General features: G+C 55.8%; 1 protein-coding gene across 1 annotated transcript; it reads right to left on the reverse strand.

Annotated features, from left to right (window-relative positions):
• Positions 1 to 16: 16 nt before the first annotated feature.
• MYH7B (myosin heavy chain 7B) lies at positions 17 to 27,450 on the reverse strand. The gene is made up of 42 exons (XM_041478714.1): positions 27,337 to 27,450; positions 26,501 to 26,604; positions 24,671 to 24,814; positions 24,425 to 24,581; positions 24,299 to 24,326; positions 23,257 to 23,353; positions 22,346 to 22,369; positions 20,563 to 20,655; positions 19,139 to 19,202; positions 18,941 to 19,039; positions 17,898 to 18,001; positions 16,912 to 17,050; positions 15,718 to 15,836; positions 14,818 to 14,967; positions 14,316 to 14,486; positions 13,553 to 13,732; positions 13,337 to 13,469; positions 12,816 to 12,892; positions 11,165 to 11,252; positions 10,629 to 10,746; positions 9,970 to 10,093; positions 9,469 to 9,605; positions 8,812 to 9,067; positions 8,061 to 8,303; positions 7,507 to 7,683; positions 7,014 to 7,159; positions 6,384 to 6,474; positions 5,432 to 5,821; positions 4,922 to 5,048; positions 4,499 to 4,617; positions 4,101 to 4,297; positions 3,590 to 3,939; positions 2,978 to 3,102; positions 2,604 to 2,719; positions 2,286 to 2,478; positions 2,005 to 2,208; positions 1,774 to 1,899; positions 1,494 to 1,664; positions 1,116 to 1,220; positions 627 to 722; positions 338 to 475; positions 17 to 135 (listed from the first exon to the last, which is right to left on the reverse strand). Exons 1-42 carry the CDS (start codon positions 27,431 to 27,433, stop codon positions 130 to 132), a joined length of 5,823 nt encoding a protein of 1,940 aa, XP_041334648.1. The 5' UTR covers positions 27,434 to 27,450; the 3' UTR covers positions 17 to 129.

The following is a 27,450-nucleotide window of genomic DNA, read 5'->3' on the forward strand; positions in this document are numbered from 1 at the left end:
CACACAACAGAGCCAGTCCTGCAGATCTACATTTATTCATGCAGTGCAAAGCTGACAGTGACTGTTGCAGCCATTTGCCTCCAACCTACAGCAGCAGCTGGGACAGGGCAGGGCCGGGCAGCCGGGCTCCTAATGCTGGAAAAAATCCCCAAAGGGCTGTGATGAGAGGAGGGATCCAGAGGCACGGGGCACTCTGCCACCCTTCAGCCCCAGCATCAGTGGGAGGTGAGGCAGCAGTGCCACAGCCGGGTGTGACAGTGCCTGGGGTCACTCCCCTGGCTCCAGGGCTGGCAGGAGCTGTGCCCACCTCGCCACGCTCCCATCCGGGAGTGCCCACCTTGGAGACGACGACGTCCCTGGTGCGGGCGCGCAGTTTGTTGACCTGGGTCTCGGCGATGTCGGCGCGCTCCTCGGCGTCATCCAGCTCGTGCTGCACCTTGCGGTACTTCACCAGGTTGGAGTTGGCCTGCTGCTCCTGGGGAAGGAGAGAGGAGGGGAGGGTGCATGGGGCATAGGGGACACCTCTGAGCTCCCCACATTGCTGTCGTGGCCCCTGACAGCCGTGGCAGGCCATCCCAGGGAGGCACAGCCCTGTCCCCTGTCCCAGAGCGGTGATGGGCACTTACTGCCTCCTCAAACTGGCGCTTGTAGCTCTTGACCTTGCTCTGCAGCTTGTCAATCAGGTCCTGCATGCGAGCCAGGTTCTTCCGGTCTTCCTCAGCCTGAAAGTGCCCCAGCTCCCTTAGCCAGACCCCAGCATCCCCTCACCTCCACCTTTATGAGAGTCCCAGTGGTACCAGGTCACAAACACAGCACCAACCTGCCCCACCAACCCAGCCTGGTGTCACAGCACCCGTCCCTTGGTCCCCCCCCTTGTGTCCCATCACGCAGCTCAGGAGGTGCTGGGAAATGGGCAGAAGGACCCAGAGCAGGGAGAGGATGTTGTGACAGGGAAAAGCTTGTGCAGTTGCTGTCATTCCCCACATGGAGCCCAGAAGCAGCCCAGGCTGGGCTGGGCTTTGTGGATGGGTTCTTGGGTAAAATGAGGCCAAACAAAGAGGATTGTGCCAGGTGCTGGTGGACCGGGGCTGGACCTGTGTCCTATGCTGCTGTACCTGGTAGCTCAGCTCCTTGATCCTGCGCTCGTACTTGCGAATGCCCTTCTGGGCCTCTGCCATCTTCTTCTGCTCCCCATCCAGCTCTCCCTCCAGCTCCCGCACCTGCAGGGGCACACACTGGCTCAGCACTTGGCTCCCAAGCACCAGCCCAGCTAAAGCCAAGCCACTTTCCCAGCTCAGAGAAGCCACAGTAGAGGCTAAAACCAACCTGAGCAGGGCCCAGCCTGGCAGGGCCTTGGGGACTGTCCCCTGGTCCCCCAGAGGCACCACCTGTCCTCAGAGGGATGGGGCAGAGTCTGCTGCCTCAGGGACTGGGGCAGCCCCAGGAGTTGGCTCCCGAAGAGCACAGCCAGGGATCTGCCCCTACTGTCTCACCCTGGCCTCCAGCTTCTGGATCTGCTTCTTGCCGCCCTTGAGAGCAATCTGCTCTGCCTCGTCCAGGCGCAGCTGCAGGTCCTTGATGGTCTGCTCCATGTTCTTCTTCATGCGCTCCAGGTGCGCGCTCGTGTCCTGCTCCTTCTTCAGCTCCTCTGCCATCATGGCAGCCTGCCAGGCCAAGAGCAGGGGGACATCAGCTCAAGGCCAGGCTGCCCTGCCACACCAGGGGCTCAGTGGAGATGCGAGGCCCACGCAGCAGTCCCCACCGCTCTCTTACATCCGTGATGGCCTTCTTTGCCTTCTCCTCGGCGTTGCGACACTCCTGCACCGCATCCTCCACCTCACTGCTCAGCTGGGAGACATCTGCCTCCAGCTTCTTCTTCTGGTTGATCAGACCCATGTTCTGCACACAGAGCAGGTTCAGTGTGACCAGGGCTAGTCACTCACCACGGCTGACAGACTCCTGGCTCTCCCACCTGTGCAGACACAGGACTTGGCAGTGCCTCACCTGGGAGTGGAGCAGGGTGACCCTCTCGGTGGCCTCCAGCAGCTCCTGCTCTGCCAGCTTCCTGCTCCTCTCGGCCTGCTCCAGCGCTGCCCGCAGCTCCTCCACCTCTGCCAGCAGCAGGTTGTTGCGGCGCTCCAGGGCACCTGCCTGCTCCTTCAGGTCGTCGTTTTGGCGCTGGGTGTCATCCAGCTCGATCTGCAGGTCCTGTGGGGCAGCGTGGGGTCAGTGGGGACAGCCGGGAGCCGGGCTGGCAGCAGGGACAGCACCGAGTCTGTCCCAACCTTGATCTGGGCCTGGAGCTGGCGGCCCAGCTTCTGGAACTCGGCAGCCTGGCGGTTGGCGTGGTTCAGCTGGATCTCCATCTCGTTCAGGTCCCCCTCCATCTTCTTCCTCAGCCGCACGGCCTCGTTCTTGGCCCGGGCCTCTGCGTCGAGCGAGGCCTGCATGGAGTCCATGGCGCGCTGGTGGTTCCGCCTGCAGGACAGGCCAGCATCAGCCACGTCCCCTGGGGACACCCAGCCTGGGGCAGCCCTGCCAGGGCCACGGTGCCAGCCCTGCCCCTGCACCGACGTCCCAGCCTGTCCCCTCACCCCACACACCTCAGGTTCTCGAACTCCTCCTCCTTCTCCACCAGCTTCCTGTCCATCTCAGCCTTGATCTGGTTCAGCTCCAGCTGGATGCGCAGGGTCTTGCTCTCCTCGTGCTCCAGGGCTCCCTAGAGACAGCTCAGCCATGGGAAGGTGGTTCCTGGGAAGGGAGCTCCCCCCAGCCACCCATCTCACCCTGGCCTTGTCCCCCAGCCCATTGTTATGAGGGGCAGAGCAGGTGGAGCCACTCCAGTGCCTGCAGTGGTTGTGGGATCCCGATGAATGGGATTCCCAGGGGTCACAGCCTGCTCAGGGCTGTCACCCCCAGCAGCATACAACGAGAGCTGCAGGGTGGGCCAGTGGCTCCTGGGGGCAGCAGGACTCACCTCAGCCTCCTCCAGAGCTGCCTGGATATCGCTCTTCTCGCTCTCTAGCACTTTCTTCACCTTTTCCAGTTCGTGGATGGTTTTGCCGCCCAGACTGATCTGGTCAGTCAAATCAGCAATTTCCTCTGCCAGGGACAGAAGGAGTTTGGTCAGGAAGGAGTTTGTGGGACCAGCCCTGTGCAAGTGACGTCCCCATCCCCCTGCCCAGGCTCAGCTGATGTCCCCCAGACCCTCAAAGAGCAGCCAAGGCTGTGCTTGGGAACATTTCTGCAGTCTGGGAGAGAGCATAGAAGAAGCATTAAGGACCTGGGGAGACATGTTTGTCCAACAGCAACACCCCCAAGGCAGTGTCATGGCACTTGGCAGCACCATTTGGGAACAGGAGTCCTCTGGGGACAGGAGCCAAGTGGGTCTGCCAGTCCTCCCAGAGTGTGCCCAGCATGAGGGCAGGACACACGCTGGCATCCCAGCAGGGCTGCTGCATCCCTCCAGTGGATGGGCTGAGCAGCAAGGCCACTCCTGGCCAACAAGGGACCAATCCCACATGCCTGAGGACAGGGCAGGAGCAGGAGCTGGGCAGAGCCCCAGGGGAGTGCCTGAGCCCAGTCCTACCCTGCAGGTTCTTGTTCTCCCTCTTAAGGGTCTCCAGGTTGTCCAGGGACTCCTCGTAGGCGTTCTTGAGCTTGAAGAGCTCCGTGCTCAGGCTGCGCGACTCCTTCTGCGACGCCTCCAGCTCCACCTGGGTCTCCTCGTACTTCTGCTTCCACTCGGCCAGGATCCTGTCGAAGTTGCGCTGTTTCTTGTCCAGGGCAGCGCAGGCCGCGTTGGCGCGCTCCAGGTCCACCGAGAGGTCCTCGATCTCGGTCTGCAGACGGTGCTTGGTCTTCTCCAGCGAGGAGCACTTGGCGTGCGCGGCCTCCACGGCCTCCTCTGCCTCCTGCAGCCGGGTGGCCAACTTCTTCCTGCCCATGGCACCGGGGTGAGCGCTCCCTGCCCCGGTGCCATCCCGCCCCACAGCCTCTGATCCAGGCAGGAGCGTGCTGTGTCACCCCAGGTCCGGGAGAGCCCCACTGCTGAACAAAGTTACCACCTACAAGGAACTGACTTGTGCCATGGGACTTACTTGGCTTCCTCCAGCTCCTCAGTCCTCTGGATGGCATCAGTCTCGTACTTGGTTCTCCACTGGGCCACCTCAGCATTGGCTTTGGACAAGTTCCTCTGGAGCTCACTCTTGGCCTCCACCTCCTCCTCGTACTGCTCCCGCAGCAGGTCACAGTCGTGCCGGGAGGCTTGCAGGGCATGGGCCAGGGCATTCTTGCCCTGAGGAAGAGAGAGCAGCAGCTGACTCCAGGCTCCAGGACACAGGCCATGGCACCATGACTGGGAGCAGCAGCAGGGAACTTCTGTTCCTCCCAGGTGAAGAGCTGCCCTGTGTGCAGGGTATGTCCCACCTCCCCAGTCAAAGGGTGTGGGGCAGTGCCACTGTGTCACTCAGAGACCAGCCATGCCCTGAAACCTCACCTTGGTCTCTTCCTCCAGCTGCCTCTTGAGTTCCTCAATGTTCTGTGAGAACGAGACCTTGCCACGGCTCAGCTGGTTGATGAAGGACTCCTTCTCCTCCAGCAGCCGGCTAAGCTCCCCTGGGTTCAAACACAGCCAAAACTGCTACTTCAGGGCTGTAGGGCTGCAAACTGCACTAGCCCACACTCCCCCAGAGCCTGTGGCCTCCAGCTGTCCCCCCACCAGGGCAAGCTGGGCCGTGAGCAGAGGTGCAACCAGTTAAAGGCAAAGGATGCCATTGAGGAATCCCTCCTGAGGCACAACTAGTTTTTCCCTCCACATAAGGAGGAGAACAGCCTGCCTGGCTGAACCCCACTCCCCAGCCAGACACCCAGAGCCAGCACTCCTGAGGCAGCAGGTGCCCCTGGCTTGTGCCCCACGCACCGTTCTCGGTCTGCAGCCGGCCCCGCTGGGCGTTCACGTCCGTCAGCTGTCGCTGCAGCTCGTCCACTTTGGCCCTGGCCTCGTTCAGCTGGTCCTCGTAGGTGCGGCACAGCTTCTCAGCGTTGGCCTGCAGGCACCAAGCACAGCCTGCTGAGCTCAGCTCTGGCCACAGAGCACTCGTCTCCCATGCTGGGATACCCTGCCCTGCTCGGTGGATCCTATGGGCACACAAGGCAGAGAGCAGGAGCCTGCCAGAGCTCGCTGCTAAGCTAATAGTGGCTCTCTGCAGTCAAGCTTCCCAAGAAATGTCTTCCCAGAGCCTCCAGACTTGACTGGGACAAGTAAAACATCTTGTAGTGACATAGGGACAAGCTGCAGGTCAAAGAGGGACTTGGCCACGGCAAAGAGCTAATCGAGACACCACCCCATGGACGTGGCTGTGCTGCTCACGCTGCACCCACTGATGCCCACAGGAGAGACCAACCAGCCCCATGGAGAACCAGGACCCACCTTGTTCTTGGTGACGTACTCAACATTGGAGGAGAGGTCATCAATCTCCATCTTCATCTCGCTCTTCTCCTTCTCCAGCTTCTGCTTGACGCGCTGCAGGCTGTCGAGGCGCTCGCCCAGCTCGGCCACGCTGTCCGCGTGCTTCTTGCGCAGGGCGGCCGCCGTGGCCTCGTGCTGCAGCGTGGCCTCCTCCAGGTCCCGCCGCAGCTTCAGGAACTCCGCCTCCCTCTTCTTGTTCAGCTCCAGCTGCGTGGCCGTGCTGCCGCCCGCCTCCTCCAGCCGCTCGCTCAGCTCCTCCAGCTCCCGCGACACCTCCGCCCGCTGCTTCTCCACCTTGGCCCTGGCAGCTCGCTCGGCCTCCAGCTCCTCCTCCAGCTCCTCAACGCGTGCCTGGACACAAACAAAAGGGCAGATGCTCCAAGCTCTGGGTGAAGCTCCAGCATCTCTGCTCTCCACAGAGGAGCAGCATCTCTGATGATGATGGGAGGCAAAAAACCACCAGTCTTGGGCTGTTTTGGGAGGCAGGTGCTCCTTGGTAGCATGCTTGGAGCTCCTGCTCCCCTCCATCCCTGCCATCAGGATCCAGCTGGCATTAGCTCCTTTTCACGGGAATTTTCATGATTCTGGGGACCTGCCTCTGATAGGAAGCAGCCCAGTGTTCTAGATTTGGATTTTCAGAGTTTGGTTACTGGACTAAAGGTTTTATTTCAGACAGAGAACTACATCTGGAAGCTGTTCCTCAGGCTGGTGACAGCGCTCACCTCAATAGCTCATTCTTTAATTTTCAACCCATGTTCTGGCAGAGGGCTTGGCTCCTGCTACTCATGCCAGCTTTTTCCAGGGAGATGTCCCTGTGCTCAGAGAGGGACTGGCTCATGCAGATTCCCCTGCACATCACATCTAATGGAAATTTTGGACTCCCAGGATGTAAGAACAGTTCTTCTCACCATACCTGGACCTCCTTGATCTTCTTCTGCAGCTGGGCCTCCATCACTTGCCCATCTTCAATCCTTGAGTTCAGCTGACTCATCTCAAAGTCTTTCCTGTACAGACAGAAGACAGAGCCTCTGATCAGACGAACACTGTCCTGACAGGTCCTTCTGGCTCCTAAATTTCCCTGCACTCTTACACCCAGACCAGAGGATGAACAAGCCCACAATGGAAAGGGACTGCAGGGATAAGCAGCAGCCCATGGAAGGCTCACAGGAAGGGCTCAAGTAGCCAAAGTGGCGGACAGCTGGCTCTGAGGGTTTCCCTCTGAGGTCCCAAGGTGTTCTCCAGTTCCCCAGTGAGAATGGGACATAACTGAAGTCTGTACTTGCAGCTGAGGCCCCAGCAGTGTTGGATCTGCCAGGCAGGTCCCTCCTCTCCAGCCCCAAGGACAAAGGAAGGTCTATGAGCCCTGGCCTATGAGCCTGTCACAAGCTGCTCAGCCTCTCTGCAAAGTGCCCAGGAAAACCAAGCCCCCACTGCCTGGGATGGTCACACAGCAGTGCCCAGAGCCACAGCCCAGCTGCCCCTGCAGAGACCACACATCTGGATTTAGAGGTGCCCAGAGCCCAGGCATGTGTCACACACTCACTTCTTGAGCTTCTCATCCAGCTGCTGCTTGTCATTCTCCAGATCCATTACAGACTCTTGTGACAGCTTCAGGTCTCCTTCAAGCTTTCTCTTTGCTCTCTCCAGGTCCATGCGGACCTTCTTTTCTTGCTCAAGAGAGCTTTCCAGCTGGAGAACAAAGGGAGGTGGGATAGGGAGGGAAAGGACCTTCTGTAGCCCCACCCTTACCCATGTCCACTGCTGTGGGAACTTCACCAATCCCCTGGGGGCCAGAGGTGTTTCCCAGCCAGTCTCCAGTCCCACTCCCTCAGCCCAGGACTGCTCTCCATGAGGTGCTCCACACCACCTCTTGTTTCAGGGGTAGTTTGTCAATGGGATTATTGATCAACTGGCCATATTAAAGGGGGATCTGGTAACATCCCACACTCCAGATCCCACTCAGGGACAGCCTTTGGGCTCTCCTGGAGATGTGACTCAAACCTCTCTTGCTTTAGTCTCACTGGCCTGTGACTCACATCATCCACTTGCTGCTCCAGTTTGACCTTGGCTTTGGTCAGTGTGTTGACCTTGTCTTCCTCAGCCTGCAGGTCATCCAGGGCCTGCTGGTGGGCCTCTTGCAGGGCTTTCTTCTCCTTGGTCAGCTTGGCAATGATCTCATCCAGACCAGCCATCTCCTCAATCAGGTTTTTAACCTGCATCAGTGAGGAGAAAAGTAGAGAGCATCTCAGAGGGAGGGGGTACAAAGCTACTCCAGCAGCCTGACCCCTGCAAGGCAGGAGTCCATCCATGGGCAACAGCAGCTCTGCTCCCCACCAGCAGCCAGCCCCTGTCCCCTTGGCCAGGCTGGCCCCACCAGGTGGGTTTCCATGCCTCAGATCACTTGCCACAGCACAGAACCATTTGCCCACAGCCCTCTGGGCAATGAGGCAGGACACAGAGGGTTTTTCCCTCTCACACTCCCCTTTTCCCTCTGCCCTGCCCCAGTTTCCCCACACCAGCAGCCTTATCCCAGATGTTTCTCTGGTGTCCCCACAGGCATTGAGGCAGGCACTGCAGGGAGGTTGGTTACCTTGTTCTCTGTGGCGTGTTTCTCCTTCTCCACCTTGGCCAGCGTGATCTCCAGGTCATCAATGTCCTTCTTCAGCTCTGCACACTCATCCTCCAGCTTGCGTTTCTTGGCGGTGAGCTCCGAGCTCATCTCCTCCTCATCCTCCACACGCTCCATCAGCTCCTTCACCTTGGCCTCCAGCTGGATCTTGGACTTGATGAGCAGGTCGCAGCGTTCCTCTGCATCTGCCAGGTTGTCTTGCTCCTGGGAGAGGCACAGGAGAGCAGTGCTCACCCTCTGCCCCAGGACTCTGCTCTCAGCCCTGCTGTCCTGGCCTTCTCCTTGTGGAAGGGGCAGAGCAAGCCCGAGGTGCTCAGGTGTACAAAAAATACAGCTCCAGTCACTGCCCATCACCAAGGTTCAACCACTCACACCAACCAGGGCCAAAGAGCAGCTCAATCTTTCCAGAGGGAGGACACACTGGGATGAAAACAGCACAAAATATGGAAAGCAAATGTTGCCATCCCCTCCCACTCCCCTGTGAGGAGAGCACCCTTCCTAGAGCCAGGGGATCACAAATCCCTGTGACAGTACCAGGATGTGATGGTACTTCAGGTCTGCAGTCTTAGATTGTGTTTCAGACAGATTGTGACAATGATGGAGCTTCAGAACTGCAAGAGGCTGAAGGAGGGTTCTAGGATATTCTGCTCCTTCTTCTACCCATGGACCCTGCACTGTCTTAACACCCCCAGAGAGAGGGTGAGGCACTCACTGCCTGCAGCTGGAGAGCCAGGTCGTTCTTCTCCTGGATCATGGAGACTTGCTTCTCTTCCAGCTCCTTCCTCTTAGCCTCAGACTTCTCCAGAGCCTCCTTCAGCTTCTGGAATTCCTCCTTCAGGTTGGACATTTCCTTCTCAGTCTGAGCAGACTTGAGTAAAGGCTTGATCTTGAAGAACAGCTTCATCCAGGACCAGTTCTTGACAGCGTTGAAGGCACGGATGTTCCACTGGATGGTGTAGAGGGCTTCCCTGGGGGAATACAAGCACAGCATCATCAGGGGTGGACATTCCCTATGTCCCATACAGGCTTCTGCAGGCCTGGATATGGCTCCATTCTCCACCAGCTGGACAAATGGCAGAATGGTGAATGAATTGGGACAGTGTCTGCACACTGTACTGGCCCAGCTGGGATGGGTGGGGTGGCCTGGATCTCAGCTCTCCTCACTCTGCCTCCCTCTGAATCTTGCAGTGGAAACCAGAAGCTCCCCACACCCTGATCTTCCCTACCTGGGCCATGCCAGACCTCTTCCAGGTTTGCCTCCATCCCTCAGGACAATCACTACCAGACACAGGCAAACCCCACAGGTCAAACCCACGTGCAGAAGAGACAAGGAGACACAAAGTTCTGCCTCTTCCCCCCACAGCTCTACCTCCTGCTGATGATCTTCTGATACTCCACACGCATGAGGTACCCACGGATCCTGGCCTGGAGCATTGTCAGGATCTTGGCCAGACGTTCATCTCGCATCTCCTCCAGCAAGCCCAGCAAACCAGCCTTGAAAAACACCTGTGGGCAAGAGTGGAGTCACAAGCAGAAGGACAGAGGGCTCAGGAGTAACACAGCCTGCCAGGGAAACATGGAGGTGCCCCCACACATGGTACAGGGACCAGACCTGCCCTCAGCACGTCATGCTCCCCAGCAGAGACAAGAAGATATTAGGGTGGGATGAGGTCAGGCAGCAGTGACCTGCTCAGAGCTGCTCTTTCTCTTCCCAGCCTGCACCTTCCTCTGCCCTTCTGAGTCCCTTCAAGGGCCACACAGACCCTGCAGAGTGCAGGGCTACAGCAGGGCTGGGGCCAGGCAGAGACAGGCACGGAGAGTAACATCAGGGGACATTTCTCCCTCCCAAGGATCAGCTGCCCCCTCTCACCTTGGTGTGACCAAACTTGTACTGTGCACGGTCCAGTTCCAGGGAGCTCAGCAGCTTCTCTGTGGCCTTCCTGCTGTCCACAAACTTGTCTTCTGGAATGGCTGCTGGATTGAGGATACGGTAGCTGTGGGGCAAAGCAGAGGGAGGCCATGCAAGAGGACTGCAGCACCAGCATCACCCCAGACCCCAGGCATGGCAGTGCCCACTGGAGCCACGGGGCTGCACCACAGCTGTGTGTGAACCAGCTGCTCCAGGGCATGGGATTGCAGGCACCAGGCAGACTTTAGTCCCTGAACATCAGGGAGACTGTGCCAGGAGGCCACTGGCCTCACTAGGCCTGGACTAAGCAGCATGGATGGGACCCTGAGGTGAGAACCCTAAGGATCCATCCCAAGGGCAGAGAGAAATCTGAGCCAGGATCAGAGATGCCTAAGCCTTGCCACCTTCCCCTGCACCAGCATCTCAAACACCCAGATCCCATCCCAAACCCTCCATGTCTGGCACCCCAGAGCCAGCAGCAGAGCCATCCCAAACTAGACAGGCACTGGAAGCATGTGGGGCTTCAGAGCAGCTCTGCACAAGTTGGGGAGCAGGCTGGAGCCAGGACAAGTCTGTCTGCCCTCAAAACACGTGCTGGGTGAGGAAGAAGAGCGGGTTACCGCTGCTTGAAGTCTGCATAGAGGATCCTGTTGGGGAAGCCCTTGCGGCAGATGCGGATCCCTTCCAGGACCCCGTTACAGCGCAGCTGGTGCAGCACCAGGAAGGAATCCATGGCTCCTGTGGGGCAGGACACACAAGGAGCAATGCTCAGCCCAAGAAGACAGAGGAAATGCAGCTGCAGCCCGGGCCTGAGCCCTGGGAACATCCCGTGGTTTGAACACGGGTGTCAGGCTGTCCTGCAGGTGTGTGCTGAGCACCAGTGCTGCAGCCTGCGCCTTGCATGGTGGAACTCAGCCTGGAAGGCTCATCCATGCCTGCTGTTATCCAAGTGCCAGGCTGCACAGCCAAAATGGGAGCCTGGCAAAGCTCATTCTCCCCAGCAGAGGAGACTGACCTGGGTCACAGGAATTTCAACACTGAGATGGGGTCATGGCTCAGTGGCAGCATGAAAGGGCTGGGGAGAGGGTGGGTGTAAGAATCCCTGCCAGTTCCCACATGTGGCTGTCCCCAGGGCACTGCCTCTGCTGTCCCATACCTGGGGTCTTTGTCTCGTTGGGGATGATGCAGCGGACGAAGTGGGGCTGGGTGGAGCGCAGGTTGGTCATCAGCTTGTTGAGATTCTCCTGCAGGGCAGACACGGGATGAGGGGACAGCTCTGCTGCCCTGCAATGCTTCTCTTTCTCTCCAGCCCCTTTCCCCCACAGGCAGGGAGGGAGCAGACCCTGAGAGCCACTTATGGCAGGAGAAAGGAGGAATTTCCTCCTGCTATCCTGGCAGCAGACATCCCTGCCTGGGGCAGGGTCAGTGCCTCCTGCCAGGGTAGGAGACTGTCCCCATGGCACAGGGGGCTGGGCAGACAGGCCAAATGGCACTGCCAGGTTTTGCTGTGCTACAGAACTTTGCTGTGCCAGATGCTTCTCAAGTTTTTTTAGGTAAAGTTTTGCTGCAGGGGAGAACCAGGGACACGGGACTGAGCAAATTCCTGGTACAGAGCTCTGTGCTCAGCACCCTGCAGCTCCAGTGCTGGTGTCCACACACTGGCTGCAGACACAGAATGTTAGGGTATGCAGGATTTCCCTGCTCCTCCACAGTGCTTCACTCCCTTTGGCTGTGACAGAGGGCCCTGCTGTGCCAGAATGCTCCTCCTTTTCTCTCCAAGGCAGCTCTACCCTTGATCTTTCCAGCTGCCTTCCCCTGCTTGTACAGGCTCAGCCTGTCCAGGATCAGCTCAGGGAAGAGAACACCTTCCCACAGCTCCCCATCACCATGGGGCAACTCCTCACCACAGACACCTCTCCCCAAGGCCTGTGACTTGTCCAGAAGGAAGAAAGTCACACTTTTCCCTCAACAGGGGCTCTGCCACAGAGCTGCCTTCTGCAAGCACCTTGGCAAAGAATCACAGAATATCCTGAGTTGGAAGGAACCCACAAGGATCACCCAGCCCAGCTCCTGGCCCTGCACAGACACCCCAACAACCCCACCCTGTGCCTGGGAGTGCTGTCCAAACGCTCCTGGAGCTCTGGCAGGCTTGGGGCTGTGAGCTTTGCCCTGTCACCACAAGGCTAATGGCAGGACACACCCCTCTGTGCTGCTTCCAGTTGGTTGAGCTCTGGGTTGGACAAGTAAGTCCAGTGGTGAGCATGGCATGGAGCTGTGTGACACCCTGAGCTGTAAAATGGGCCAGGTCACCCCCAGGACAGGGAGCTCCCTGCTCAGAGACCTGCAAGATCCTCCTCCATTGTCTTCTGCCCAAAGGCTGTCCTTCCCGCTGACAGGAACGAGGAGAGAAGTAGCACAGACTTAAAGTGATGTTCATGTAATTAATTATCTAAACATCACTACAAGTCTTAACTGCCGCTCTCTCAGAGGCGAAGGAGCTGCCGCAAGCGTCACGGGGCAGGAGCAGCACCAGCCCAGCTCCGAGGGAAGGGAGCTCTGCCAGCCTGGAGCCTCGTGTCCTGCCCAAGAGCACGGGGACAGGGCTGGCACTCTGCCAGGCACAGCCCCCTTGGCCAGGGATGGAGGGAGCTCGGGGCTTTGCTCTAGTGGTGGCCCCTCAGGAGCTCTGGTGGTCCCTCAGGCCCCAGGAGGTGCAAGAAGCCAAGAGTCTTGGCAGGGAAGTGGGACTGCCAGTGGGACCCTCAGCACGTTTCCCTCATGGCCCTGGATGAAAGGCTGGCTCTCACCTTGTGCAGCTGCGACACTGTTTGGAAAGAAGCTGCCTTCTTACGTTTCTCCTTGGTCCCTGGCTTGTGAGGTTCCTCTGTTGGGTTGAAATATTGATTACTTACATCAGCAAAACATCTGCCTGCCTTGAAGGACTCAGGGGCACTCCCAAACACCCCTAAAATTCCCACAACCCTTGCTATCTCTAAAGCAGAGGTGGTTGTGCCCTGCTGCAAAATGAAGGCACTGACCACCAAAAACACCCAGCAGCCATCTCCCACAGCTCTCAGCTCTGGGTGTTGTTCCTCAGCTCCTGGTAGGAAGACACCCATTCACACTCCTAAATTTACAGGGCCACCACAACAACCCTACAACCCCACACAAGCCCTTAAACCAGCACCCATCTACTAGGATTTTAGGGATCAATGTGGATTTTCCCTCTGCCCGGGCTGCCAGGGACAGGGATGCTGCACCAACAGCTGGCCACAGAGGAGAGGAGGGGAGAGACTGAGGTAAAAAAGGGGGTGAGGGGGTTCCTCACCTGAAGCAGAGCCCACATAGTTCTCATAGAGGGAGGCCAGGAGCTTGTTCTGGGATTTCTGGAAGACGGACACCACTGTCTCGTTCAGGGGGTCCTTGTTCTTGTCCAGCCACCCCACGATGTTGTACGGCACCTGTCCCAGGACAGCAAGGTCAGGCCAGCCCTGTCCCTGCCCGGGGAAGGTGTGGGGGCTGGGAAGAGCTGCCAGGGACGTACCACACCAGCGTAGTGCACCACCTCGAAGTGCGCCTCGTACTTGCGCTTCTTGTCCGGACGCGGCTTCTGGAAGTTGGGCGACTTCCCGATGTGGTTGTCGTAGAGCTTGGACTTGAAGGTCATGTCAGAGGCTTTGGGGAACATGCACTCCTCTTCCAGGATGGACAGGATTCCCATGGGCTGCAGGGAGAGAAGGGATGAAGAGGACTGAGCTCAGTGTTGCCACATCCCATCCCAAAACAGGGATGCTGTGTGCCACTGAGCGTGGGCTTGACCTGGGGGATCCCATCCTCATCCAGGTGCAAGACACTGGCCACAGGGCCAAGCTGTCACTGGCATATTCCAGGCTGCACCTGACCTCCTTGTGGGACTGGCCAGGCCTGCAAGACGTGGGAGTTTGCCCAGGTCCAACAGAATGGTGGAAATATTTTCTACAAGCTGCTCTGAATGCTCAAGAGGCACTGATGGGCTGCAAGTGGGTAGGAAAAAAGGGGAAGAGATAATTGCTGTCTGGAGGAAAAGGTTGCACACCACAGTGGGTAGAAACAGAATTTGCACGTTTTCATAAAGTCAAAATTTGTGTGGAAAAGGTCTCAAAGGCCTGGAGGCTCTGAGCTGTAAGTGTGGGGGAAAAAAAGTTGGGTACTTGCCACTGATGAGGGAAGGAATATTTTAATTTTGGTAGCAGAGCACCTCTCTGTTGCAGCCCTTGCACACACCATCCCCCAGCAGTACCATTTCCATGCCCTGCCTCACACTCTACCTTCTCAATCAGGTCAATGCAGGCCTGCAGGTCCAGGCCAAAGTCAATGAAGACCCATTCGATGCCTTCCTTCTTGTATTCCTCCTGCTCCAGGACAAACATGTGGTGGTTGAAGAACTGTTGCAGTTTCTCGTTGGTGAAGTTGATGCACAGCTGCTCGAAGCTGTTGAACTGCAAGAACAAAACAGATCCAAGTCAGAAGGAGGAGCTCCAGAAGGGAAGGGATTCACTCTTGTGCTTTGCCTGGCTGTGAAGGGTGATCCCTGCCAGGCTCAGCTGTGTGGCTAGCACAGCAGGTAGCCAGCAGTCACTAGAGATGTGCCCACAGCAATGTTAAATCATGCCTTGAGAGCTGCCTGCTTGCTCCAGATACACCAATTCAGACAAGAGCTCCTCATCAAGGCCAGCAGCTTCTTAGAGGAGCTAGAGCTCTCAAACCCCAGGGGACTCAGCTGCCCCTACCACACTCTCTGAACCCACTGCAGGGGCCTGCAGAACTCACATCAAAGATCTCGAAGCCTGCAATGTCCAGCACCCCGATGAAGAACTGCCTGGCCAGCTTGGTGTCCAGGGTCTTGTTGATGCGGGTCACCAGCCACTTGAACATGCGGTCGTAGGTGGCTTTAGCCAGGGCCCCCACGGCGTAGAGCACCTGCCAAGGCAAAGCCCAGAGCACACACTGAGCTTCTCCCGGCTCCTGCAGGAGCCACAGGCTGAGAGAGAGCTCCTCCTGGCACACAAAGGATGGACAGACACATCCAAGGGGTTCGTGGTTACAGCACAAGCTCCAAAATTAGTTTTGCATTCCTCACAAGTGTGCTCCTGCCTACCTGGCCTACCTTGCCTCCAAGGTCTTAGGATATAAATTCAGTTTAAAGTGACATTTTCAGAAGCCTTGTGCCCGGCCAGAGCCTACAGCCCACTTTGGATAGGACACCAGCTCCTGAATTGTGCTCAAGGACTGGCTTGCACTATTCAGGCCAGGTCTGGGTTCCCAGCTGGGTGTGGCTGGAATCTGACAGGACACATGTTTGGTGCATTTCAGTCTTCTACAAGATCAACTCAGATGAGTGTTTAGATATCCAGAGTTTTCTAATTTTCAGGGCTGAACTCTTCACAGGAGTGTGACTGTCTCTGAAGCAGATCCACAGAACCTGGACCTGCTCTGGCTGGGGTCCAAACCACATTTCAAAGACACTCTTTGAATCTCCAGCCTTGCTTAATGTGCAAAGCTATCAGCCAGCTCTGCCACCCATATCCCCTGCTCCCAAAAGCCAACAACTGTGGATACACCTTCTCCTGCTACTCTGGAGTCTCCTCCTACACCCAAGACAGTGAACTGAAGCACCAGTGGCAGCGCAGTGTGAGCACGGGACACGTGCCCTGATGTCCTGTCACTCACCTGCTCCACGTTCTGACCTTTGGTCACGTACTCATTGCCCACTTTCACACGAGGATGGAGCAGCCCCTTGATGAGGTCAGCTGAGCTGATTCCCATGAGATAGGCAGCTTTGTCAGCACCTGGAAGGCAGCACAAAGGCATGAGGACCCTGCAAGGAGGGTCTGGGAAGAGAAAAATAACCAAAATAAAAAGTGACCTGCTCCTATGACGATCAGTGCTAACCACACTGTTTTTCCCACCTCTTCCAGTGTCTAATGTGATTTTCCATCTTGGATAGTCTATGATGCTTTAAAGTTTGAACCTCCTGACTGAGACGTTACTGTTTGGAGGCCTGCTGCACCTTATCAGGTGCTTATCAGGTGCTTATCACAGCCTGCTTTATTGATCTGGGATTCTCTATGCATTTTCCAGTGGAGGTTTGAACTTCCGTGCAGTGAATTTGAAGTGAACGGAAAAGAGGTGATTGTCTTTCAAAAACTCCTGATTGCAGATTGTAGCTAGCAAATCACCTCTGTAGGACAATCATTGCCATATCAAAACCTTCATGAATTACCAGGTAGCAGCTAAAGCCTGTGTTGTCACTCCTGAGGCACAGAGAACTTTTCTTTCATGAATGTTAACATGACAAAGATTGATCCAGGAAGTCATTTCTGCTGGATCCCTGCTGAAACCTTCCAAGTATGTGCCAGAGCTCCCCCTTCTCACACTCCCACGTGCTGGAAAGTCACCCTCTCCCTTCAGGTTTGCTCTGCAGCCTGACTACTGTTAGATTTATGAATTGCATTGGATTTTGCTGAGCAACAAACTAGGAGAAGTATTAGACAGTGATTGTGTCCTACTCTAACAGCTCTTCAGGAGGCTGTGAGCTGAGCAGGTCCTGCTCCCAGCCTGGCTCATCCTCTGTGGATGCCCTGCCTGGAATGCTGTCCAGGGAAGTGCAGGAGGTGAAGAGCAGGAGGAGACTGCACAAGATGAAGCCCAGCAGGGGTGTGACACCCTGTGATGCTGCTGAGACAAGTCTGATGCAGATGAGACCACCTTGCAGAGGGACCATCCCAAATATTCCTGCTCAAGGCCAAGCCCGTGGTACACCCCAGCAGGGCCTAGGTCAGTGAGGGATCAGGGGACCCCCACAGGCCAGGCAGGGGGAGTTATCCCAGCCTGGGCAGGTCTGGAGCACAGAGCTCCACTCACTTTCAGTGCCATCAGCCTCTGCCTGCTCTTCCCGCTGCTTCTGCTTGAATTTCATGTTCCCAAAGTGCATGATGGCCCCCACTATTTTATAGGAGCCGTATTTCTCATCGCTGCTGAAGCCCAGGATGTCCATGGCGTGCTGAGGAGACACAAAGCAGTAGAGATAGAACAAATTCACCATGCTGAGGTAAGGGTTGGTTCCTTCTCTCACTGTCTCCTAAGGTACTCTCCCTGGGGCTGGGCAGGCTGCCCTCTCTGGTGGGCACCTAACCAAGGAATCCTGTCCATGGGGTTTGAATGTGACTCCAGCTCCCACAAGACCCATTTGAAAGCAAAAGGACTGGCCTAGCATCCACAAGGAGGAGGTTCTCCAAGCTGAGGGCTCAGGAGGAGACCTGACTGATCTCTGCAGCTCCCTGACAGGAGGGAGCAGCCAGGGGTGTCAGGCTCTGCTCCTGGGAACAGGGACAGGAGGAGAGGGAACAACCTCAAGCTGTGCCAGGGGAGGTTCAGGCTGGACATCAGGAGGAATTTCTTCACAGAAAGAGTTGTCAGGCATTGGCAGGGGCTGCCCAGGGAGGTTTGGAGTCCCCATCCCTGGAGGTGTCCAAGGAAGGGCTGCACATGGCACTCAGTGCTCTGGACTGGGTGTCAGGATGAGGATAAATCACAGGTTGGACTCAACCATCTTGGGGGTCTTTTCCAAATTTAATGATTCTGTAATCTTCTTTCTCATGGGCACTATGGGAAGTGCTCATGTGCTTCAGGCCCTTCCTGATGCAGGGAATGACTCTCCCTTCTCTGGCTGGATGAGGCTGTTGGTGCAGATCAGTCACTCTGCCCCTTCTTCTAGGCTCACAACAGCCACCAAGAACCAGAGGGAATTCCCAACTGATTCAAAGAGGGACACAAGGAAGCCAGGGCCCATCCCCAGAGCTGCCCAGAGGAAGGCTGTGCCCTCCCCAGGCCCAGGGCTGTGCACGTACATCTGTGGCCATCAGCTCCTCGCCGTCATCCAGGTTGTCCACCGTTGTCACCCCCTGGGAGCAGAAGTGGTAGTCGTAGGGGTTGAGGGACAGCAGCAGCATATCTGCAGGAGGATGACATGCAGGGGGTGAGGCCAGCCTGGCAGGGACATCTCTGGGCAGAGGGACAGCCCTGCACACAGATGGAGCAGGAAGGCTTCCCCAGCCTCACCAGCTGGGGGAGGAACAGCCTCTTCCAGCACAGGCAGGTCCACACACGGGTCCACCTCTTCTGTGCTTGCCTCCTGCTTGCTATCTTGGGATATGGCCTGGCTGCAGACTGATTTAGAAGTAGCCACCATGCCCTTGTGACTCCAGATAAGATTACTGCTCCCTCAGACCTGCCTAATAAGGTGCTGCTCAGCACCAAGCTCAGGAGCCCTCAGCCAAGAGCTGACCACCCCAGGGGCTGTGCCAGCCATCCTTCTGCGTGGGGAAAGGCTTCCTGAGTGTGATGTGGCACCAGGAGGCTGCTCAGAGCTGCCCCAGCACTAACTCAGATCAGGTGGGACTGTCCTGGGGCTCACATCTACAGCAGTGCCCAAGCTCATCTGAGACAGGTCATCTCACTTGCTGAGGAGGCTGCAAAACACTTCCCTCTATCCCAAAATGAGTAAATCTGCAGCCTGCACACGCTGAGGTCAGGGCTGTACCCACCACCCCACGAGGACTCTGTGCAAGGCAGCTTTGCAAAGCACATTCCCACCTTGCAGACAGACCCTGCGTGAGCTCTGCTCCCACACAGTGGCACAAAGGGCTTCAGTCTGGCTTCTCAGCCTGTGAGGATAATGCAGGCTGGGCTAATGACCTCTTGAAATCCCTTCCACCCTGAATTCCACCAATCCCATGATCCTGCACAGCTAGCAAAGCATTCAAAGGCAGGACCTGAATGGTGAGCTGGCTCTGCTCATTCCTGAGGACCCCAAAGCTCCCAACAGAGATCTCTGGGGTTGTTTTCAGGCCATCCTGCTCTAAGGGCTGTGCTGCATCTTTGGCTGCCTTACCTTGCAGCTCTGGTTTCTTCCCAGACAGGATCTGGTAGAAGATGTGGTAGCTTCGCTCTTTGGGTTGCTGGAAAATCACTCTGGATTTTTCCAGAAGATCTAGAATGAAGTAGGGCAGAGGGGTCAGAGCAGGGCTTGTCCCTTCCCAGAGCTGAGCACAAATGCGGGATGAATTCCCTCCCCAGGGCAGCTACTCACAGATGTCAATGTCTGCAGAGGCCAGTTTCCCTGAGGGGCCAAAGTGGATCCGGATGAACTTGCCCTGAAAACACCCACAGGAGGTAAGTGCTGGGCTTGCCTACAGAGCTGCAGCTCAGAACAGCCCCTAGAAACTGAATTAATTTCCCACTTCTTGAGCTTCTGCTGATGCCAGGCAACTTACTGAACTCTGTAAAGGGGTGAAGTTCTCTGGTTTGTAATGTGAAGAAGCTCAAAGAGCGTTGCCCAAGGGCTTGAATACCAGGCAGGCAGAAATTTCACTGACAGCAGATAAACCCCTGTCCTCAGGTCTATTCTTACCACTGCCCATTTCTGCAGGGCGCTGTGACACGGAGCCTGCCTGCGGCCCCTGCTCTGTGCTGGGCTCGGGGTCTCCCCCAGCAGTGCCTCCCTTCCCTGCAGCCACAGCACAGCCAGCCTGGGCTTAGCAAAACCGGTGCTGTGTCACTGTCACGTCTTCTGAAAAATCCCTTCACCAGGATTTCTTCTCCTGGGAAGCTGAGAAGCCTCAGAGAAGAATGAAAACAATAATTATCTGATTGCTTCTCATGTTTTTGCTGCTTTGGAATATGGTCTGGAGATTGTTTAGCAACTGGTCATTGTTTGATCGGTTTCATGTGAATTGTTTTTACTTAGTGACCAATTCCCTGCAGCCACAGCACAGCCAGCCTGGGCTTAGCAAAACCGGTGCTGTGTCACTGTCACGTCTTCTGAAAAATCCCTTCACCAGGATTTCTTCTCCTGGGAAGCTGAGAAGCCTCAGAGAAGAATGAAAACAGTAATTATCTGATTGCTTCTCATGTTTTTGCTGCTTTGGAATATGGTCTGGAGATTGTTTAGCAGCTGGTCATTGTTTGATTGGTTTCATGTTAATTGTTTTTACTTAGTGGCCAATCACCATCCAGCTGTGTCAGGACTCTGGAAGGAGTAATGGGTTTTCATTACCATTCTGGTTAAGCCTTCTGTTCTCTATTCTCTAATATAGTTTTAGTATAGCATTCTTTAATATAATATAATATCATATATAATAAATTATCCTTCTAAGAACATGGAGTCAGATTCATCATTCCTCCTTTGTCCTGGGGACCCCAGAAACTACCAAGTGCTGCTCCCTGGAAGGGACACACTTGTCTGTCCCAGAGCACTCCAGGCTGTGCTCACTGTCCCTCTCAGCTTTGGCCCTGCCAGGGATGTCTCTCCAGCCACAGGCTGTGACACCAGGGCCATTCACGCTGGCCACGTTTGCTGCACTGATGTAACCAGAAAAGCGTGGCTCTGGCAGTCCAGTGCCACTGGGAAGCAGATCCATCTCCCTGCTCGCAGTGCACAAGCCCACAGTGCCACCCACTGTGCACGCAGCCCACAGAAGCAGCCACAGCTCCCTGTCCCGCCGAGGCACTCACAAAACGAGAGGAGTTGTCGTTTCTTATGGTTTTGGCATTGCCAAAAGCCTCCATGGCTGGGTTAGCCTCGATGATTTGATCCTCGAGGGTGCCCTGGAGAACAAAACCAAAGGTGTGTCACACAGCCAGAGGGGATCTGTCACCAAGAGCAGGAGCAGTGCCAGGGCTGCTTGCTGCACTCCTCAGCTGGACCTGCTGCTCCCGAGGCATCTCCGTGTGCCCAGGCCATGCAGATCGTTTATCAGCACAGATGGGGGCTGCAGCAGTGCCCTCTGTGGCCTTCTCCTCACCTAAAGTGGAGCCCCAGGCTGCTGTCCCCTCTGCATACAGCAGTCCTGGCCCCCTTTCTCAGGAGCTTACACCATGCAAACCAAGAGCAAGCTTGTGTTGTCACAACAGGCTGAATCATTTCAGGCTCTCTGACATCAGGCATTTCCCCTTCCACAAACCAAAGTCTAGGACAGCTCACATCAACAGCACACTGTGAAACAAGAGGTCCCTACACCAACAACATGCATTGCAGGGTCCCAGTGTGATGGGAATACACCACAAGTCCCAGCTGGCATGATCTGCTGGGAATACTGCTGGGAATACTGGGGCTCTCCTGAGCAAGCCCTAAGATGAATCCTCTCCTAACCTTGTTGTCCCATGTGTGTTTCTCTGTTCAAAGATAAAGAGACAGCCTCTGTCTAATGCAGGTAAGGCAGGACAAGGATTTGAGGAGAGGAGCAAGAGACTGGTGCTACACCACATGAAGGATGGTGGGGTTTGACACCTGCTACAGAGTTTGGTGGCACAGACACCTGCAGGACTTTTCATGAGAGCTTTGCCCATGTTCTGACACATTTCAATCCACAGGGTTTTCCTCAGGTGGGGAACACCAGCTCTGGGCTCTGCCCACCCAGAGCCACCCTCTCTTTCCAATGCTGGAACCACAACTGCTCCCCACCTTCCAGCTGTGTGAGGGGCAAAAGAGATGGGGAGCAGCTGTGGATCACACAGTTACCAACACACTATCACCTGAGTAGTGAGCTTACTTGAGCTCTTATCTCTACATTCAGCCTGGCCTAAAAACACCTGGCCTGGGCAGCCCCAAGACCCACAGGTTCAGCCCCTGAGCTGTCTCACCCTGTTTGTCCAAGTGGCCACTGTGTGATGACAAACATCCCCAGCCGAGGCTGTGCACCACCTAAAGGCTCGGAGAAACCGAGGATGTGTGACTGAGCCCTTGGGGCGCTGGGAGCCCCAGGGGCTGAACCTTTGCTGGGTTTCCTTGGAGCAAACACCTCAGAAATGTCCCCCAGGCAAGGACATCAGCTGCCTGCAGTGCTGGGCAGTGCCAGTCCAGGGCTTGGCAGAGGGTGGCAAGGCTGGGCACCAACAGGCTGCAGCCAGAGCACAGGGCTGCCTGTGGCAGAGGGTCTGCTCCTGCCCCTCAGCACCAACCACCCTCAGCTGGGCTTTGAGCCTGAGGAGGATCTTCAGGGTGTGAAGGCTTCACCTCACCTTTGGAGGAGCCCACACCACTCCTAGGCAAACACTGGAGAGAAATTAATGTTTCTACCCAGAGTAATTATCCCTTGAAGGAGAGGCTGGAGTCAGAAAGGCAGAAAGAGAGGAAACAGCAAAGCTTCCAGCTGTGGGACACAGAGCCAAGAGGAGAACTAAACACTGCCCAGGTGCTGCTCCCAGACTTAAGGAGGAGGCCTCACATGTCACCCCATCATAGATCTGTGGTGCAGCAGAACTCTGTCCTCAGCATCAAAGAGCCCACAACACTTACCCCAGTTTTAGTGGCAAGAGCTGCCTAGAGAAAGGAGAGAAAATTATCTTTAGAAATCCAGGAAACCAGGCAAGAACCACAAGAAGCATGGTCAGAAAAGCAGGGCATGACCATTTAGTGCCAAAAAAAAGTCCAAGAGAAAAAAAAACTTGGAGGATTAAACTTTATAGGAGAGGCAAAAAAGTTGTTAAATAGATTAGCTCAAGAAAATAAAGAAATGCGTCAAAAAGCAAGAACAGTTAAATTCAAACTTGAAGAAGAGGAAAGAAAATAATGCCGAAGTATTGCTTGTCTGATACCTAAAGCAGCCAGTTTGCTTCCTCGAGGGGAAAGCAGGCTGGAGCCTCAAAGTATCCAGAAGAAATAAGCAATTGCAAGGCCAGCTCAAAAATAACCAGCACCAAAGAAAAGCAAGATTCAAAACAAGAGCAAGAAAAGCACAAGGTAGAAAAGGGTCAAAATCAACAAAAGGAGGGAACAAAAAGGAGAAAATGCTGAAAAGCAAGGCTTAAAAGAAGCAAGGTGGGAAATGGAAGGTTTACTTCATCCCTTTAATGTTCCTTAAGAGGATCACTGGGGTATTGAAAGAGGAAGAGAAGAGAAAGAGAATAACTAAAGAACTTCTTCCAGGCCACATGGATTGAGCAGCCACATTAAAAAAAAAAAAAAAAATTAAAAAAAATTCCATTTCCCCTTGAGCAGAATAGTTTCAAGCCTTGCTTGTTCAAAAGTCAGGGAAAAGCCAAGCCCTGGGTGGGTCAGACCAAAACACGTTTCCAAACACAAAAAAGTTGGGGAAGAAAAAGTAAGAAGAAAGGGGAAGGCGGGGAAAAAAAAAAAAAAAAAAAAAAAAAAAAAAGAAAAAAAATGAAAGGAAGAAAACAAGAACTTGTTTGAAAAGAAGCTCTTACTAATTTCTTGCCCGGTGTGTCGCCCAAGGCTGCGACAATGGCAAAGTACTGAATGACCCGCTTGGTGTTTACAGTCTTACCAGCACCAGATTCTCCGCTTAGAGTAACAGAAATACACAGATAAGGGCATGAGGCAAACAACAGGCACAACCATCCCAGAAAAGCAAAGCCTCGCAGGATGGGGGCTGCAGCTCTCACTCACCCCCAGCCCCCGGGGGATCGTGCTCGAGCTCGGGGCTTGCCCTCGGAGCGACCCCAGCTCCGGGCTGGCCGTGTGCCCCGCTGCCGGCCGTGCTGTGCCGTGCCGGGCCGGGCCGGGCCGTGCCCGGGGGCTGCAGCTGTCCGGGCCCGGCCCGGAGCTTTCGGCACGCCCGGCCCCGCTGGGGCACCTCGGGCTGGCAGGGCACGGTGCCGGGCGGAGGGTGCCCGCCGCGGGGGGCTGCGGCCCCGCTGAGCTCATGCCTATAGTTAGTGCCGCTGTGCCATTGTAATCCCAGAGCACAAAGAGCCGGGGGGAGCAGCGGGGCCGCCACCGGACACGCGCCAAGCATCTCTCCGCAGCCCCTGCCTTTCCTAATTAGGCCATGGCCGAGGCTAAAAATGTCCGTGGCTCCTGGCAGCGGCGAAGGGTCCTTTAGAGTCCTTTATATAGCCCTTATCTATATGTCACTTGAAATCAACCTGGCCTCCACCCTCCCACATCACCCTTCTCCCCCGCCGCCGCCCCTCCGGCCACCATCTCCCTCCGGCCTTGGCCTCCATCTCTGCTTTCCCCGCTCCCCGGAGGGTGCCGGTGCTCGGGGCGCCCCGCGGCAGCTCCCGCAGCTGTCGGGGTGCGGGGGAGCCCGGCCCGCGCGGGGCTTTGTCACCTGGCACGGTGGCGGCGGCAGGCCGGGCGGGAAGGGTGACAGCTGCCGGGATGGGGAGGGGACACTGCCGGGGGGGCTGCTCCGGGCACAGGGTGCCCATGCAGGGAGCACAGCACGGGGGGTCCCTGCTCACGGCGGGGCTGGGCAGGGCGAGGGGATGGAGGGGCACTTACGTGATGAGCATGGACTGGTTTTCACGGTCTGCAAGAGAAGGAGCCGGCGTTAGGGCAGCGCTGCCCACCGCACCCGGGCCCCAGGAGCCCGGGCTCCTCGGGATGGGTCCCCCGGGCCGGGCTTACTGCGGAGCATGTCGTTGTAGGCGTTGTCGGCGATGGAGTAGATGTGCGGGGGTGCCTCCGAGCGCCGCTTGCCCTTGTAGGCTGCCACCACGGGCGCCGTGTACACTGGCAGCCACTTGTAGGGGTTGATGGTGACACAGAAGAGCCCCGAGTAGGTCTGCAGGGGGAAAACGGGTAGATGAGGGATGGGGATGTCCCAATGCCCCCTCAGCTCCCCACCCCACCCCACGGGTGCCGTGGGCTTACGTAGATCATCCAGTGGGAGTAGCGGCGCTTCAGGTTGTAGAGCACAGAGGCCTCGTTGAGGTGTGTCAGCATGGCCATGTCCTCAATCATGTCAAACTTGGGGGGGTTCATGGGCTGCACCTCGTCCTCCTTCACCACCCGTGTCTGTCAGAGGAGGGGACACGTCAGAGGGACCCCAGTCCTCACTGAGCACCTTCTGCCCCAAAACCTGCCAGGTGGGAGGACACCCTGACAGTCCCGTGCTGGGGACAGCCTTGGCCATGTGCCTGCTGTCCTCCCGGCAGGGCTGCCCAGCGTTCTGGGGTGACAGGCCCAGGGCAGCCCCAGCAGCACCCAGCCCAAAGCCCAGCTGGGACAAGCACACCCAGCTTGTTCCTTCCTCAGGGAGCGGGTTGAGCCTGAGCTCAGATTGTTGCTGAGCCTGACAGAGGAGTCCACGTTATTTCCCCAAAATGTGCTTGGCACCCCCATCCTGTGTTCTCCTTCCCAGCCTAAAAGCTCATGCCAGTCCTGTCTTTTGCTCCAAAGACATCCCTGGTTATTTGGGCAAACAGCTGAAGCCTGTACCCCATCACTTAAAACTGGATTTATTTAATCCTACGAGACCAAGCACGGGGAAAATATCACATTACGTATCTGGCCTGGATGGAGAAGCTGGATTTAGCAAATGGTCTTGTTAATAAAGACTAAATGACATCTTTCAGAGGTTTATCCTTTTTATGGGTGAAGATGAAGTGCGTGGTGTTAAAAGATGCCAGGTGTTAAAAGCAGGAGGGTACACAGAAGGATAAGGGAGGGCTTTATGTCTCGAAACTTTCTGCTGGAAATGCTTATCCAGGGAAAGCTGATATAGTTTTCTGATTTTGTAAATCCATGACAAATCATTAAAAAGACAGTTTCAAGAGGAAACAGCAAATAGGGTTTGGAAATTGCTCTGTTCTCAGAATTGGAAGCTGTTCTAAATATCAGAAGAAACTTCTAAAATTTGTAACTCCTCTGTGACAAATTTTACTATGGAGAGGGCAAATCTCTTTACTTGCTTTCCAAAATTCAGACAAAAATATTCTCAAAGCCTTGACACTTTTCAAAGACAATTACATATCTCCTTTTTCACATTTAGCAGCACAAACCATTCTTAGTGCTATTCTGACTAGAGAAGAAATAGAAATAACAAAGTCTATAATCTACTGCTGGGTGAGGTCCTTGTTCTTTTCCCCGGTTTCATACCAGTGTGCTCTGCAGTGAAGTTGCAGGGTCATGAAACTTCCATAGTGAAGAAAGGAATATTAATTAAGCTCATTTGCAGCTAATTGCACTGGATATTATCTTGACAAATACCAGCTGGTCCTTGCTTGCTTTGCCGCGGAAAGCTGGCGCCTCTCCGCCCGTCATAGCCTGTTCTCCCAACAGCTCACCCCACTGCAGATCTGGGCTAAAAGGAGCAGGAATTGGCCAACTGGCCCCTTACCTGTTGTTTCAGGCTCCGGGATGAGCCGGCCACTGGTTCAGCATCACAAAGGGCTGTGCTGGGGGTGCTCCCCCATCCAGGAGCTGTGCTGGGCCAGCCGCACCGTGCCCTCGGTGTGTCCCGCAGGACACCCACAGGGCTGTGACAGCAGCCCCTCGGTGGGAGATGCTGAACTGGTGCCACTCTTGGCAAGGAACTGGCCTACGTGTGCTGACACTGCCGTGTGTGTCCCCCCGGGGCACGACTGATCAGCGGGACAGGGTTATCAGCAAGAGATCACGGCTTCGGACGTGATCCTGTCACACGGATCCCCCCTCCACACACACTTGCTCTCCCTTGGAAAAGGAAAGGTATTTGCTTACTTCCTTATCTTTGGTTTCCACAGTGACTTTGCCACCAGAGCTTTCTTTTATTTCCACTTCAATATAGGCTTCTTTCTCATCAGGGATCCAAGCTCGCTTCTTTCCTGCAGGAGACATGGGGAAAGGAAAGGAAAAGGAAAAGGAAAGGAAATGAAAGGAAAGGAAAGGAGACATAATGCAGGTTGCAATGTAGGAGACCATGTGAAATTGTCAATTGAAAGCCACATAAATGCAGTTTGATTATGTGGAAGGACAGTGATTATTCCTTCCCATGTTCTTGGTCATAGCAGCTGGGATTTCTTTGCCTTCTTCATGTTTGGCAGCCTTTTACTTTGGTGGGGTCAGCTTCTAGGCTGACAGAAATCTGCTGCTTCATGTGTGCCTGCACTCAGAACATCATGAGAGGAGGACAGTGTGAGGAAGCAAAACTTCTCTACTGCCAAACTGCAAGGAGCAAGTTGGGCCCTGCATCCTGAGTGTGGCAAGCCAAGGAAGAGCAGGGTGGCTGGGACAGAGGGGACACCTCCAAAATGAAAGAGCTGCAAAAGGCTTTTACACCAGTCCCCCAGCCCTCCTGTCCCTCAGGGTCAGGGGAGATGAAGGATCACCTCCACGGAAAGTCAAAAACCTGCTTTTCTCCCTTGTGAGATCTTCCTGCCCTCCAGGGTGCTGGGGGAGTTCTGCAGTGCCTGTGATGCCCTGAGGATGCACAGGGAGAGGAGCAGGGAGGAGCGCTGAGAAATCCAGAGGGGCAGAGGGGCAGGCTGGGGGACACACCCGGGCTGTGCTGGGCTCGGGGACACACCTGGGTGTGCCCAGCAGCCCGGGGCTCTTACCATCGAACGGGATGGTCTGAAGCTTCAGCTGCTCCGTGTAGCTTTTGCGCAGGTACGGGGCAGCCTCCCCAAACTCGCTCATGTCCAGCAGAGACATCTCGTCTATCTGAGAGA

Source organism: Pyrgilauda ruficollis, unplaced genomic scaffold (genome assembly GCF_017590135.1).
Source record: "Pyrgilauda ruficollis isolate IOZ18807 unplaced genomic scaffold, ASM1759013v1 scaffold46, whole genome shotgun sequence".
Taxonomy (NCBI): Eukaryota; Metazoa; Chordata; class Aves; order Passeriformes; family Passeridae; genus Pyrgilauda; species Pyrgilauda ruficollis.